Below are 15,103 nucleotides of genomic sequence, written 5' to 3'. Positions count from 1 at the left end.
AAATAAAAATAGCATCTTCCAAAGAATACGTGGTACAAATGTTTTTGTCTTCTTTGAAGACAATCAACTACTTTTTCAAAACTAGAAAAATGCTTTTTATGTTAATTTCTGCATAAAATTGAATCATCACACACACACCCTCATCCAAAAAAATTACTTCTAAATTCTCTGTTGGTTAAATTGTATCACTAATTTAAAAAAAAAAAAAAAAAGACAATGAATCATCTTCCAAAAAGATTTTTCTCAAAAAAAAGTTATTATTTAACGAGTATCTGCCTTCAACTCGATTCCAGTTCCCGGCAATACTAAAACCGTCTGCAGCTGACATAAAGCTGCACACCCATCTGCGCCCCACTTTGACACGGGGTCCCCAACAGGTCTGGGGAGAGGGAAGAAGGTGAAGGGCCCCAGACCCCCTTCCAGGGGCCCAAGGCGGGCGCGGCGGCCGCCGTCCTCCGCGGTCGGTCCGGGGATCGCAGCCGCAGCCCGCCGCTCCTCTGCACCAGCGTCTACTGTGCAGCGCAAGGAGAAGCCTTCCGCCGCGGTCGCCGCCGGCGCCCCCCGCGCGCCCCGCACTCACCCCTGGATGCCGGGGCTGTACGCGCGGCTCTTCCACGGCGTGCCGGGCCGCGGCGCCTGGGGCCCGGGGCCGCCCCCTCCGCTGAGCGCGGCCGCGCGGCTGCCCGACAGCAGGTAGTTGAGGCCGTAGGTGCTGGCCTTGTTCTCGCGTTTCCGGCGGCCCGGGTGGAACTGGTGCTGCGGCGGGGAGCCGGCGGGCGCGGGGCCGCGCGGCCCGGGGTGCCCGTTGGCCGCGCCGGGGGCGCTGGGCGGGCCGTCGGCGAAGTGGAAGAAGGCGCCGCCGCGGCCGCCGCCCGCCCGGCCGAGCGAGGCGCTGCTCGAGGACGACGACGAGCAGCCGGGGCTCTCGGTGCCCGACTCGGCGTTGGACGAGGACGACGACGACGACGACAGCGACGGCGACTTGTGCAGGCGCCGGGCGCCCTCGGCCGCGGGCCCGAGCGCCGTCAGCAGCGCGGGGGGCAGCGCGGCGGGGCCGGGCGCGGGCGGCGGGGGCGACGCGGCGGGCAGCGCGGGCCCCGCCAGGCCGCCGCCGCCGCCCCCGCCGCCGCCCAGCCCCGCCGTCCCCGCCGCGGCCGCCGTGTCCAGCGCGGGCGAGTTGAGGCAGAAGTAGGACGCGAAGCCCGACCCGCCGCGGCCCACGCCCTGCGAGGTCTCCCAGATCTGCATCCACAGGGCATTGGCCGGCCCCTTCTGCTCGGGCTGGATCCAGGCCACGCGCGGATCCATCCACGCGCCGCCCCGCGGGCCCGCGCGCCCGCCCGCCCCGCCGCGGCCCCGCCCCCGCCGCGCCCCGAGCCCCGGCCGCGCCGCGCACGGACGGACGGACGGACGGGCCGCGGGCGGACGGGCTGACGGGCGCGCGGGCCTGCGACCGCGGCTCCGGCCGGCTCGCGGCAGCGGCGGCGGCTCCCGTCGGGGTCCCGGCGCGGGGCGGGCCCGGGGCAGGCCGAGGCGGGCGGCTCGGGCCTGTCGGGCTCCCTTCACGCGGCGCGGGGCGGGCGCGGGGGCCGCGGCGGCGGCGGCGTTCCACTCGGGCCGGGGGGAGAGGCCATCGGAGAGGGGCGGGCGGCCGGGCCGAGGGGGCGGGCCCAGGCGCCGCGCGGCCCGGGACCCGCGGGAGGGCCGCCGCCGTGCGCCGGGCCCTCGGTCACGCTCGCGCCGCTCGCTCCGTGCTCCTGCAGCGGTGGTGGCGGCGGCGAAAAGACACTCTCGGCGGCGACAGGGCGCGGGGGAAGGAGGGGGCACCGCCGCCTCCGCTCCAATGAGGGGCGGGGAGGGAGCGGGGCGGGGAGGAAGCGCGGCCTCCCTCGCCGGGGCCGGGACGTCCGTGCGCACGCGCGGCCGATTTCAAATCCTCACTAGACACCGCCGCCTTGGTTACCGCGCCTGCGCACTGGGACGCTCCCCCTTGCGGGTGAGGAGGGCACCGCGTCGGAAGGAGACGCGACTGGGAGGGGCTGAAGGGGCGGCGGCGGCGTGGGTCTTTCTAGACTAGACTTGGCTGCAGTGTGGCGCGCAAGAAGTGAGGGGACTCTACGCCACCTTCGCCGCGACTTCCTCCGCCAGCCCCACCTCCCGCCATCGCTAGCAGGCCGAGGCCTGGAGACATGCGCGCTGGGGCCGGGGTCCCGGCAGCCGCCCGGTCGCACTGCGCGTGCGCAGAGATGAGACGCCGCCGCAGCTGCCGCCGCCGCCGCCGCAGCTGCGTGGATGTTTCCGCGCCGCCCGGCAAGGCCGGAGGTCCGGCCCCAGGCCTGGCCCGGGGACCGCCGGCTCGCGGTGCCAGTGAGCCGAGGCAGCACGGACCACTGTCCGGCCGCTCTCCCAGGAGAAGGACAAAAGTGCCCCCAGGCTTCCTGCCGTCCACCCTCCGGGGTCCGTGCGCAGCCGGTAGCGCTGCGGTCACTCGTGCCCGCCCACGTGCTCGCCGGCGTCCTCCGGGAGCAGCGGTCACAAGCCAGCGGCCCGGGCGGCGCTTCCCGCTAAGCCGCCGCCCTGGACGGAGCGGACCCTCCTGGGAGGATCTCCTCGTAGGCATTTTTGTTTCCTTTTAGAAATGATTTCCTATTGACTAGAATGAAGTTAAAACTTTGCAGTTAGCTCACTGGCGTGACTCCCCAGGCAGGCTTGGCAGTGCTGCCTATCAGGGCAGCGGCCCACGTGCTTGGGTGTCTGGGCTCGCAGCTGGCACAGTGGTGGCCGGATTCCACAGAGACCCTGTCCGCGGGGCGAGTCCCCTGTGTCCAGAGGATGCCTCAAGCCCGGTTTGACCGTGCTGTCTTTAGGACTCTGCCGCTAACCACACCTACTGTGGAGTGCAGAGCAAATGCCAGAGTGCCCCATGAGCCCAGCCGGTGTGGTGGACACCGTGGCCCCTCTGGAGCGCAGGCCTGTCCTGGTCCCCACCCAGCGGGTGCATTCCCTGGCCAGGCAACTTTGAGGAAGCTCAGCGCTTGGGCCGGTATTCCTCTTAAACATTGAGAGAAGCCCTTTCTAACCTGCTCTTCTGAGTACACGTTACTCAGCGCTTGACACTTCAGGACATCTTAACAACGTGAAAATCCATGTATTGCCTGCTAAGGCTTCTTGGCAAATGCTAACCGAACTATAAATGACTTTTTGCTTCAGGCGTCTGTACAATACAGACGTGGAAATTACGACCAAGGATTAGAACTTGTGCATTAAATAAATTGGGAGATCACACACAAGCCAGACAGCAGTTGTTCTGGATCTTCTTGCTTCCAGTGCCTAGGGCCAAAATCCCTGGGGTCATCACAGTCTCCCCTCCCCATAACCAACAGATTCTCTTGTGTCTACCTGCAAGAAACATCCAAAATTCAACAACTACCCCTCACTCCCTCCATCTACTCACCTACAGCCCTTTAAGGCCACCACTATTTCTAGCATATTTTGAAACAGTGCCTCCTAGCTAGTTTGTCACTTTCCAATCTTGTTCTCTTTAGCATTTTCTCCACAGAGCAGCTTGTGAGTGATCCTTAAAAAAAAAAAAAAAAAAAAAGAGGTAAGATTATGTCAGTCTCCCGCTCGAAACTCTCCAGTGGCTTCCTTTCTCAAACTCAGGCCTATTATGACCTACAAGTTCCTACATTGGCTGGTCCTTCTCTCCTTTTCTCCAACTTCATCTTCCAGCTCATCCCCTAACCCAGCCTGTTCCAGCCAGAAGCATAGCAGGCACAGATGTGCCTCAGGGCCTTTGCACTTGCTGTTCTCTCTCCCCTTGGATGCTACATACCCCCATGGGTCCCACCTTACCCACTCTCACACCTTAGGGACGACATTGCTCGATCTGAACTACAAACCCAACCCTCAACACTCCCTGCTTCCATTCCTTGCTTTATGTTTCTCTTAGCATTTATCTCCATTGGTTTCCTAGGGCTACAAACTAGGTGACTCACAACAGCAGAAATGTATTCTCTTACTGTTCTAGAGGCTCAGTGCCTGAAATCAAGGTGTTGGCAGGGCCATGCTCTCTCTCTGAGGTCTCCAGGGCAGGTAGGTTTGTAGGTGCCTCACTTCATTCTCTGCCTCCATCACTGCATGGAGCTTTCCCAATGTCTGTGTCTCCTCTTGTCACAGGGATGCCATTCGTACTGCATTAGGGTTCACCCTAATGAATTCGTGTTACCTTGATTCCATCTGCAGAGGCCCTATTTGCAAATAAGGCTAACATTCTATTGATATCCAGGGTTAGGACTTGAAGTTCATTTGGTGAGGGGGCGGGGGCACAATTCAATCCACTGTGCCATCTCATGAATTTTATTTACCTTATTTATCATCTGTGTCCTCTCATCCAGTTAGGATCTAAGTTACACAAGGAGGGGGCTTTTTATCTGTGCTTTTCCCTGCTGTGTGTGAGCTTGAGAACTGTGATTGGCACATGGCGGGTCCTGGATGGCTACTGGTGAAATGACCAACAGTCGGCTGACCAACTCAATAGGAATGAAAGCCTTGCCTGGCTTCAGGATCTAGCCACAGATTGCTCTACTTCTTTACAACATTTTAAGTTGTTTTTTCCTATGGCTTCCTGCTCTATCTTTGCAATTTGTCTCTAGCTAATCCCTCTAACTTTGATTCATCAGCCATAGTTAATTTCTTATAATTAGAAACAAGGTTTCATGCTGTATGTATTTGATCATAAGTTCTTATGTAAATTAGAAGCAATATGTTTCTTTCTGCAAAACAAGAAGGAATACTAAGTCATATGTAGTCCCTGTTGCAGTCCCTGTGGCTCTGGGCAGAGGAAGCCTTTCTCACTGCTTATCAGTTTTCACAGATAAGCCCAGATTTTTCCTTCCGTGGCCAAAACCAACTCCTCTCTCTTCTCATGCTGTTTTCATGAACAAATCGTTTCTGGAACTCTGACTACCATGGACTTCCCGTGCCAGAATCGGATATGCTGGTTAAAACGCAGACAGCGAGGGCTCACCGGACCTGAAACTTATTCAGAGTGAGGTCCAGGAATCTGCATTTTAAGTAAATTCCCTGGGCAATTTTAAGCCTAATTCAGGGTTCCCAAACTCAATTGCTCACAGGAACTGAATAGGTTATGTAAGTAACTGAAAAAAATCAAGGTGTATGTGCATCGGTCAGCTACTACTGGGTAACAAACCACCCCCAAACACAGTGGTTCAAAGGAAGTGTTTATTATTGCTCACAAGTCTACAGATCAACTGTGTGGTTCTGCTGATCTGGGTCAGACACAGCGGATCTCGGCTTACAAGTCACTTCAGGCTCCACTCAGCTGACAGGAGAGCTGAGGCTGGCTGGTCTAGAGTGGCCACACTCACGTGACGGGCAGCTGGCTGGCTGGCAGCTGGAACACCAGGGTTGATGGGCCCATGTGTCTCTCCTTTTCCAGCAGGGGAGCCCCAGCTTATTCTCAGGGTGGCTGAACAGGGTTTCAAGAAAGCAAGAGACATGCCTGAAGTAAGACCTGGCATGTCTTTATTTCCTCAGCATAATCCTCAGCATTCTGTGAATCCAAGTAAATGACGGGGCCTTGATAAGATTCGAGAGGGGGAGAAATAGCCTCCATGTCCTGACAGAAGAAGCTGCAGTCACATTGTCAGGGGCGCGGGACACTGGGAGGAGAATCATGGGGACTCCAGTGGGACCTGAAGGAGGAGTGGTGGGGACCGTAGGATCCAGGAGAGCACCTGCCTGGTGTACGGGAGTGGAAAGGCACTCCTCCACAGGTGGTCAGCAACGTCAAGTCTCCCGAGAACCTGGACAGGTAGACGTGAGCCTGAGTCCTCCCAGTTTGAGATGTCAACCTCTAGGCAGATGCTGCTGGCTGCCCACACAAGTCCTTTGTCCCCACCGCCCCTTTCTTCTCAGGGTGGCAGAGCCCTGGTCCTGCCCAGGAATCTGCATGGCAGGTATGCAGAAAGGTTGCCCCCGGTGCCATCTTTCTGTATGCCAGTGCCAACATAAGCATAGTACACACCCCCATTCTAGAGGAGGGGGCCGCCAGAACACTCCTGGGAAAGTCTTCCAGGTGAGGAAGAAGAGGTCTACCAGAGGACACTCTCCACATCACCAGTGGACACAGTTCTCTCTGTGTAGGATGCCTGGCACCACCATGGCCACCTTGAGACCAGAAGAGAGATGGGACTGGTGCCATGGGAACCAGGATGAATGTGGCGGCCCCTAGCGCCCGCCGTACTACACCATAGCCCCCAGTCCAGCCCCACCCTGGTTGCTTCATGTTCTGGGCAGGTCACACTGTAATTTGCTACAGAAAGCACCCAGGATAGCAAGTATCAGAAAAATGCTAAAGTGCCATGGAGGGTCGCCTGTAAGTCTCTGTGAGTAATGCGTAGCTTGTGGGTAATCTCTGGTCACCAGAAGACAAATAATACGATGGGGCAGGGTGAGTGGTGCCCGTCCTGAAGAAAGGTTTCATTCAGAGAGGTGGGTTCCCGCCTGCAAGGGTGAACCCTGAGCCCTTTGAAAGTTTTAGGCGCCAGTGCCACTCATTAAAGGAAATCTTGGGAGTGAGTTTCTCTGCAAAACTATCTTCCTCCTATCCTTAATTATGGAAAGTACCAAACTTGCATAACACTGGGGAGACTATATATACCGAACCCCTTCAATAGCTATCAGCTCAAGGTCAGACTTGCTCACCAATGTCCTCACCTGATTTCTCCTCCAGTTATTTCAAAGCAAATCCCTGGTAACACATCTTTTCATCCATAAATGACACAGTATGCATTAGTGAGTTATAGCATATGTTTTGAAACGTAACTACTATATGACCACATCTAAGTAGTAGTAACAATGTCTTCCTTCATATCATCAAATATCTGATCCATATTATCTTTGATTATCTTCTAAAATTTTTTACTGGTGGTTTTGTCAAAAACAAAAGGTCCTTATAATGATTTAGATCTTCTCATGCTTTTAATCTGTGGTTTCTCTGTCATCTTTTGGGGGGCAGGTTGTGAGGGGGCATCTATTGTTGAAGAACATGGTTCATCCCACAGTCTAGATTTGCCAATTATATCTCCCTACCCTTCAAATGCCGCAGGATCCCAGGACAGCCCCTCTCACAGCATTCAAGAAGCAGACTCAGGGTCTCTGCTTTCCAGGTGGGGATTCTGAGGCTGGCCCGCCACCAAAGGCCCATAGGGATGAGCAGTGTTGGGGGCTTAGCATAGCAAGTCCTACAAATTAAACCCCATAAAAAATTAACTTTGGTATGTCACATGGACTATGACCTAATGGGACATGGAAAAATTGAGAAAATGGTCTGTAGGGAATCTAGATCTAGGGGGTCCAGAAATTACACTTGGGCTCTTTTTGCCCAAGAAAGCACTCCCTGACCCTGGTAAGTATACAAGGTCCTTCACCAGAAGGTGAGCTCTGTGAAAGGAAGCAGATCCCAAAAGACCCCACCTGGGGGAAAAAAAAAGGAGGGGGTCAGCTAAGTGAGGAGGCGGATCAGTTCATTAGCACTGCAATATTTGTGCTGCTGTGTATAGGTGGATCAAATCCCCATGTTGTATACCTACCTTAAACATACACAATTTGTATTAATATAAATGAAATGACATTAAAAAAATTCTTACTTAAGTTAGAGCATATTTAAAAATATTGGTTTGAGAAAGCAAAAAATAGATATTTCAAAGTGCTTCAAATTAACAGTGGATATTAAATAGGTATAAAGTAGAGAATATTCGAAGTCTGTGACCACAGAGAATGGGAAGCCTCAGTTCTGTGTGACGCCACTTTGTGTGGGAAGTTGTGCTTCCTCACAGTGGAAGACAAATGAAGCGGCCTATGCGCCTCCTCCATTTTAAAGGTCTCAGTGATACTCAGGGTTCTCTTCAGATTGTATAAATCTTCCACCTTGTAAATGCCTCGATGGTGAAAAGTAAGGAATAAATTAGTGGTACATATTGGGAGCCACATTAAAAAAAAAAAAAAAAAAAGTCCCGCGGAGAAGTAGAAGAGACGTCTTCATTTCTCCCCACAGTGACCTTCCACCTGGCTTCCCTTCTCCTCAGCGGAGGGTACCTGGAGAGAAACCCCCCTAGGCTGCGATCTGAGCTGGCTCCCCGTCCATGTGCTCATGAGTCGGTCCTCCTAAAGGCACAGAAGACTTCAGGAGGGGCCACACTTGTTGCCTGAGGCGGCCCGGAACCAACGACCAGAAACTGCACGGACTGAAGCAACAGGAATTGCCTCTCTCACGGTTCTGGAGGCCAGAAGACCGAGATCAAGTTGTCAGCGGGCCCAGCTGCCCTCCAGAACCCCCAGGGGAAGGTCCCTCCTGCAGCTCCTGAGGGATCCTGGGGGCTCCTCGTGTCCCTAGGCATGTGGCAGCGCTGTTGCACTCATCGCCTCTTGCCCCCATGTGGTCTTGTCCCCTGGACTGTCTCCACCCCTCCCTTCTTGTGAGGCCCCCAGTCATGGGATTGAGGCCCTCCCCAAACCCAGGCTGACTTTATGTCAAGATCCCCGTCCAGTCATATCTGCAAAGACCTTACTGCTGGGTAAGGCCACATTCTGAGGTTCTAGGTGGACATGAACGGCTGGGGGCACTGTTCAACCCAAACAAGGACACAAACAAATGCCAGGAGTTCTTTTCCTCTCGTAATAAGGAAGCGGGAGGTAGAGGGCCTTGGTGTGTGCTCCAGGAGGCCAAAGCTGGCTCATCTGTGACTCTCCCCCTGCCCTAGCCCTCATGCCTGCAATCAGAAAGGGAGAGAGGTTGGAGGAGGGTGGTGTCTGTTGCTTCTGACCCTAACAGAAAAGCAAAAGTATCTAAGAAACCCTCACAACAGACTTCCCCTGTATCTCCTTGTCTTGAACTGGTTTTAAGGCTACCCTTACCTGCAGGAGAGGCTGGGATACTAAGATCCAGAATGATCCAGAATGGCCTAGACCAATCTCAACATACTGCTTGTGCTGGCCATATGGCCATGCTGAAAAAGCCTGGGGTCTGTTGGCAAAGGAGAAGCAGCTGGTGGGTACTCAGTAGACCCCAGGTCTGCTACCCTGAACCTGTTCTGAATTGGGTCCCCACAACTTGGCTTCTGAGAGCCAGTTTGGACAAAATCTGGTTTCAGGTCAGCGTTGACTAGGGTGAGCTCATCAAGATAACGTGCCCTCTGAATTCTTGTTACAGTTAGCAGACGTTCCTTCTCTGACATGACCCCAGAGCAGGGCTTCTCGGGTGGGCCCCACTTTGTTTCCGGGGGACATTGGACAATGTCCGGAGATAATTTTATTGTCCTCTCCCGGGGTGTTGGGTAGTTGTTGAGGCCCTGCTCTGTGTCAATGACACAGACAACCAACACTCTCTATGCCAAGCACTCCTAGTGCAGTGGTGGTATGTGGTGTGCGGGTCCCTAGGGGGTGGCGGGGGGACACGGAGGCGGTGTGGCCAGACTCATCCCACAAGATGAGGAGCAGTTAAGCTGACAGAGGGAAATAGCAGAGAGATGGAAGGACATTCCAGAAGGAGTCTGGTGAGAGAAGCAGCCATGAAGACATAAATGCCCAGTGCACCCGTGGCCAGGCCCTGTGGGTGGCAACAGAGAGCTGGCACAAAGCTGGCCCATGGACCGTGGACGAAAGCAGGCCTGGGAAGACCACGTGCCACACTGGGGTCCCTCCAAGGCTGCATTTGGCGGTACCATTGTCAGCTGTACACCAAGGAGCAGATAGACTGACTTGGGCTTTAAGAGGCTCGCTCTGCCTTAGCAGCTGGAGTTGGGATGGCTGAAGGCGGGGCAGAGGCGGGGAGGGCAAGGAGAGAGGTAGAAAGGCAGTGATGGGCACAGCGGTAGCTCTGGAAGGATCACCTAGGAGAAGAGAAATTAGTCAAGTAGCTATGTTTGCTGCAGGACACACCCTCCAACCTCAGTGCGGTGAATGTGTTTCTTACTCACATCCCAGCCCAGTGTGAGTCTGCGACGGGGCCTGGCTGTGGCAGGGAGGTCCGCTCCATGTGGTCATCCAGGGACCCAGCCCCCCTCCATCCATTCTCCTGGGCCTGGCTGTCCTCTGCAGCGTGCCTGCTGGAGAGGGAACAGAGAGGATGGGAGATGCTGCAGGAGGCCGGGGGGCCAGGCTGCGGTGGCCCACACGGGACTCTGGCCGACGTCCTGGCATCCCGGCTATCAGAAAGAACTCGGACCTGTGGCCCCGCTGCTGAGGAGGAGTCTCAGAAGTGCAGTTGAGCTGAGCTCAGAGCAGAAAGGAAACGGGTCTGGCCAACAAACAGTACTGACTCTGCCACAGAATGTTTCAGAGGTAAAATCATCCTCAGGCCCCATAATTAATCCCATATGGAGGAGGGGAGAGCTTCCAGGTTCCCACCAAGGAGCCTGGGGTGGACGTTTTGGTGGTGCGCACAATAGCTACTGCCTTAGCAAGGGACACAGTGGGTCTGTGTGTGTCATCCTCCGTCCCACACACCTGCAGCGAATTGCCCCGCGGCTGCCAGGCCCCTCTCCTGCTGAGGTCCATGACAGCCTTGTCTGAACCTCACTGCCATGGCTGAACAGGGAGGCCATTCTGGGTGCATGAGTCCGATGGTCTGGCTTATGAAGTTTGCTGAAATGTCCCTGTTTTTGGACTTGAAGCAGGGCGTCCAGTCCATTCCCAAACTCAGATCTGTTGAGTTGGTTAGGAACAGGGAGTGCGGAACCAGTTTTCTTTGCAATGGCTCTGCCGTTTCCTGACTGTGAGGTCTCGGGTGAGCTGATTAGCCTCAGTGGCCTCAGTCTGCTCATCTGCTGAACAGGGACAAGAGTTGTAACTTTCAGACTGTGTGACGATGAGAAGGATCAGCGCCCGTGAAATGCTTGCCAGAGTGACCCGTGCGTTGAACCTGCCCACTGTGTGCTCATGCTGCCATCGTTCTGAGGTTCTTAGAGAAGCTGGAATTTCTTTTGCAATTTTGTCCCTTGCGGTCTGTTCTCTAATTAGGGGAAGACGCGGCCAACGGAGCACTGCTGCCTGCTTTCCGATCTTGGGCACACTCCAACTTCCCCGCTGATGCAAGGGAGCCGCTTACTGGCCCCCACTCTAATGACGTCATTAATTTTTTTATTTCTCTGACTGCTCTCGTTCCCCAGCTGAACTTTGGGGTGAGTGTTTTGTTCTGTTGTGCAAACTTGGGGTTGGGTTGGCTGGAGGCATCTCTCTTTGCAATCGTTGCTAAACCTTCACCGGAGTCCGAAGCTTCTGTACCGGACATTAAGCAAACAGAGGTAAGAGGACAGGACTCACAGGCACCTGACTCCTCCGTCACAGGCCGGGGGAGGGGTGGAGACCTGCATGGCTCTGAGGCGAGCCATCCAAATGGGATCTACGATTTATGATTTACGTTCTCTAACAGATCCATCTGTGTGTGTGTGAAGAGGTACCTAGGCTGGGGGAGGGGGAAGTCAAGGCACCAGCTCCAGGGGAAGAGACATAGTGGTACCAGGCTGGTGGGGGCTGCGGGGACCCAGAGGCAGATTCATTACAGAGTCTGAAGATGGAGCACCAGGGCCAACTGGGGAGTGAGGCAAAGGGCGGGGTCCCAGTCTGGTGGCTGGAGCCATGGACCAAAACTTCTCCCCAGAGGAGCACCTAGGGCCGGTTGTGCAAGAAGCGTTCCCTTTGGAAACGTCAGGTCTGAGGAGATGTCCAGGAAGCAGGGGGTACACAAGTCCTGCATTTAGGAGAGAAGCCTGTCACTTGTCTTCGCGGATTAGGGGCATGGGTCTAAACCTGTTTGAACTTCCGAGTAGAGTAAGATGCGAGCTGTTATTTTTCAAGGTCCTATTCAATAAAATATTTGGGTAATTACTATACTCAGGAAACTGGCTCAAATCCACCAAGACCTAAAAATAGCGAGTTTTTGGACCCGTGAATTCTTTTCTCATGACAGCGAGGCCTCCGGGACCCAGCCAGGCACAGGGGGAGGCGCGGCCCCCTTACAGGCGCAGTTGGAGGATGGACAGGGCAGAGAGCTTTCCGTCGAATTCTGTGAGGCCAGAAAAACAGATGGAGGCGACGCCTGGGCTCTCTGCAGCAATCGGCAATGGGCTGTGTGCTGAGAACAAGGGCTCATCCTACTGCCTCCTTCCTTCTGAATGTGGGCACCAGGGGACCAGGACCAGAGGCTCGCCCCCACCGCTGCAAAGTGGGGCCGGGCCCCGCAGACTGAAGGTGATTCTGAGGGAGAGGGGGAGGGGAGGCGGACTGTGAGGGGCAGGGGGAGAGGGAGAAGGAGGGGCGTGGGAGGGGGAGGGAAGGAGTGTGGGGGAGGGGAGGGGCTGTGCGGGGGAGGGAGGGGGAGGGGGAGGGGGAGGGGGAGGGGGAGGGGGCGGAAGCGCGGTCTTCCGCAGGCCGCAGTCGGTAACCACCCGGGCGCACCCGGGCGGACGCGCCCCCTGCAGGCTCCGGGTGCGGCGCGAGGCTGCTGCGATGCGCCTCCCCAGACCGCGCGCGGGCGGTGAAAAGGTGCGGCTCCGGGGGGCGCAGTCGGAAGTCCTGAGGTCGCAGAACACTTTCCCGGAGTCGCTCCTCCGCCCCCGTCCCTTCGCTGTTTTCCTCGAATCGGAGACTTTCGCTCCGGACTCACCTCCCCGGGGTCGGAGCCCTCGGCCGGCGCAGCCCCAGGCCGGCGGGCGGGAGGCGCTGGGGACCCGGGCGTGACTCCCGGGGAGCCACCCGCACCCTCCGCGCCGGGCCGGCGGGACTCACCCGGACGGAGCCGTCCCGGGACCCCCGCCCGCGTAGCCCCTCGGAAGACCCGGACAAGGCCCGCCGTGTCACGGCCCAGCGCCCGGACCGGGGCCGGGGCGGAGGCGGCGGGGGACCCGCACACGTCGGGAGGCTCCGCTCCGCCGCCCCGGAGCCCCCAGGAAAGCGCGAGACGCGGGTTTCGACCCCGGGGGGCAGCGGCGGCCCTTCCCGAGCGGGCGCAGCGTCAGGCGGGGACACCGCGACCTCAGCGTCACCGCGACGCGGGGGCCCCCCCGGGAGACGCGCGGCTCGGACGCTCTTCCTCTCCGGCTCGGTCCGGCGGCGCTTCTAGGACTCGCTGCCGTCGTTTCGCGGCGGCGCGGGTGCCCCGCGCCCTGACCCCGTCGGGGGCGCTGCCTTCCCGCCGCTCGCGGGAGACACAGAAAGGGCCGCTCCCCAGCATCTTCTTTGCGGAACGCCCGGAGCCCACGGAACGGGCCGGCCCGGCGCGGGCGTTTCCAGAGTCCGAGCTCGGACGGAGACCAGCGGCGAGCGGTCGCGGCCCGCACCGTGCGCGCCGGCCGGTCTCGGGTGCGCGCCGGCCGGTCTCGGGTGCGCGCCGGAGGGTCTCGGGCGCGCGCCGGCCGGTCTCGGGTGCGCGCCGGCCGCTCGGCTGGCGAGCGCATGAGAGGCGGGAAGGTTGACGTTCAAACTGGGACACCTGGAGACTCAGTCTCCTGAGGTCCGAGACGTGACACGTGATTTTATGGGAGGAAAAACATATGGTAAATTAGGCTGGAAATATTTTCTACTTCTGTGCCCCCCCCCAGGATAATTTGAGACAAAACCAGGTATACTATTTTCAACTACTGGGTCGTGAAACATGAAACGACAGTTTGATGGGTCAGTATAATATTTTAAGAATGATGACAGAGGGCACTGTCATCACTGGCTCGGCCGCGGAGCGTGCAACGTGACGTCAGGGTCGTGAATTCGAGCCCCATGTTGGGTGTACAAATTCCTTAAAAATAAATAAATATGGAATAAAATATAGTGCAAACTTTAAGAATAATGATCAGCTAAAGCAAAGAGAAGAGCTATTTATAGAATACTTTTTGTGAGTCATTCTTAGCATTTCCTCCCCCAGTCAAATACCCTTATTTCCACCATCTGCCTTTATATCCTACATTTAAAACTTTAATGCATTTTGAATTGATTTTCCTGTAAAATGTGACATAGGAAATCTAATTATTTTTTTCAAATGATCATTCAGTCCAATTACTATTTCTCTGATTGTTGAGATTATGCTATACTAAATTCTTACAAACACTTGTGTGTTTCGAAAGTTATTTATTTATTTATTTATTTTCTCTGATGATTAATGGTCTATTCATTCCTTGACCAGAAAAATACAATTTTAATTATTAGATTGTAAATTGATCTGTTTAGTGTCTGGTAAGGAGGGGGGGGGTTTCCCACCTCCAAAATTGAATGTTTTTGTACAAGAAACAAGTTACCACGTGTATTCCAATAAATGTGTTGTCCTAGGTAAATCTTAGAATAATTTTTTCAAGGTTAAGAAAAACCATAATTCTATAGATTCAAATGCATTAACTATTACATTTTTAGATTTTATGAATTAGTTCTATTAAATTGTATTAAATATTATAAAAATTAATATGTCTTCCCACCCAGAAGGATATTTTATCACTTTACTTACTCAGAAATGTGTGTCTCTAAGTTTTGTTAGTGACTGTTATTAGTTATTCGTGACTTCACAGAGACTCTGCGCATTCTCTTCTAAGTTTATTGATGGTATCTTTATTTTTTTTTACTAAAAATACAGAGATGATTTTTTAAAACTTTCCTTGTTACTGCTGCTGTGTCAGAAAGATACTGATTTCTGTATGTTGGATCGCTAACCAGCCACTCCATTTGAGTTTGTTATTAACTAAAGCAGTTTTAAGAAGTTGATTTCCTTGGGCTCCTCAGATAGACGATCAAACTGTCTGTAAAGACAGATGATACTGCTTCCTGGTTTTCAGTATGCAGCTTCATGTTTTTCTCATCTTATTTCGTTGTCTAAAATTTCAAATCAGTGATGAACGGTACTAGTGATTGCAGGGTTTTTTTGTATTCTTGATTTTAAGGGGAGTGCCCATATTTTTAAATTGCTAAATATACTTTCATTGGTGGTTTACAGTAGGTTCTACAATAGGTTCTTGTAATAGATTACAAGAAAATTGTATTTAAAAAAATTTTTATTTTAAGATTTTATTTATTTATTTGACAGACAGAGATCACAAGTAGG

The 15,103-nt window shown here is 54.8% G+C and overlaps 2 protein-coding genes and 1 long non-coding RNA gene across 4 annotated transcripts in view; all 3 read right to left on the bottom strand.

The window, feature by feature from the left end:
* Positions 1 to 1,908, bottom strand: part of TENT4A (terminal nucleotidyltransferase 4A) — a 46,357-nt gene extending 44,449 nt beyond the window's left edge. For both annotated transcript variants that reach the window (XM_059173604.1, XM_059173603.1), the window contains exon 1: positions 581 to 1,908. In XM_059173604.1, coding sequence (XP_059029587.1) covers positions 581 to 1,308 — 728 coding nt within the window. In that variant the 5' untranslated portion in view covers positions 1,309 to 1,908. The remainder of the gene's footprint in view (positions 1 to 580) is intronic.
* A 3,318-nt stretch (positions 1,909 to 5,226) lies between these two features.
* LOC131831567 (uncharacterized) lies at positions 5,227 to 11,187 on the bottom strand. The gene is made up of 2 exons (XR_009353702.1): positions 10,002 to 11,187; positions 5,227 to 9,914 (listed from the first exon to the last, which is right to left on the bottom strand). It is a non-coding gene; the product is annotated as an uncharacterized LOC131831567 (long non-coding RNA).
* A 1,340-nt stretch (positions 11,188 to 12,527) lies between these two features.
* LOC131831504 (basic proline-rich protein-like) lies at positions 12,528 to 13,478 on the bottom strand. Its single transcript, XM_059173525.1, has 2 exons — positions 13,362 to 13,478; positions 12,528 to 13,140 (listed from the first exon to the last, which is right to left on the bottom strand). Exons 1-2 carry the CDS (start codon positions 13,476 to 13,478, stop codon positions 12,685 to 12,687), a joined length of 573 nt encoding a protein of 190 aa, XP_059029508.1. The 3' UTR covers positions 12,528 to 12,684.
* Positions 13,479 to 15,103: the final 1,625 nt, after the last annotated feature.

This window comes from Mustela lutreola, chromosome 5, assembly GCF_030435805.1.
Source record: "Mustela lutreola isolate mMusLut2 chromosome 5, mMusLut2.pri, whole genome shotgun sequence".
NCBI classification, from domain to species: domain Eukaryota; kingdom Metazoa; phylum Chordata; class Mammalia; order Carnivora; family Mustelidae; genus Mustela; species Mustela lutreola.
Note: the sequence above shows the minus strand (reverse complement) of the source record. Positions and strands in the feature narration are given on the sequence as shown.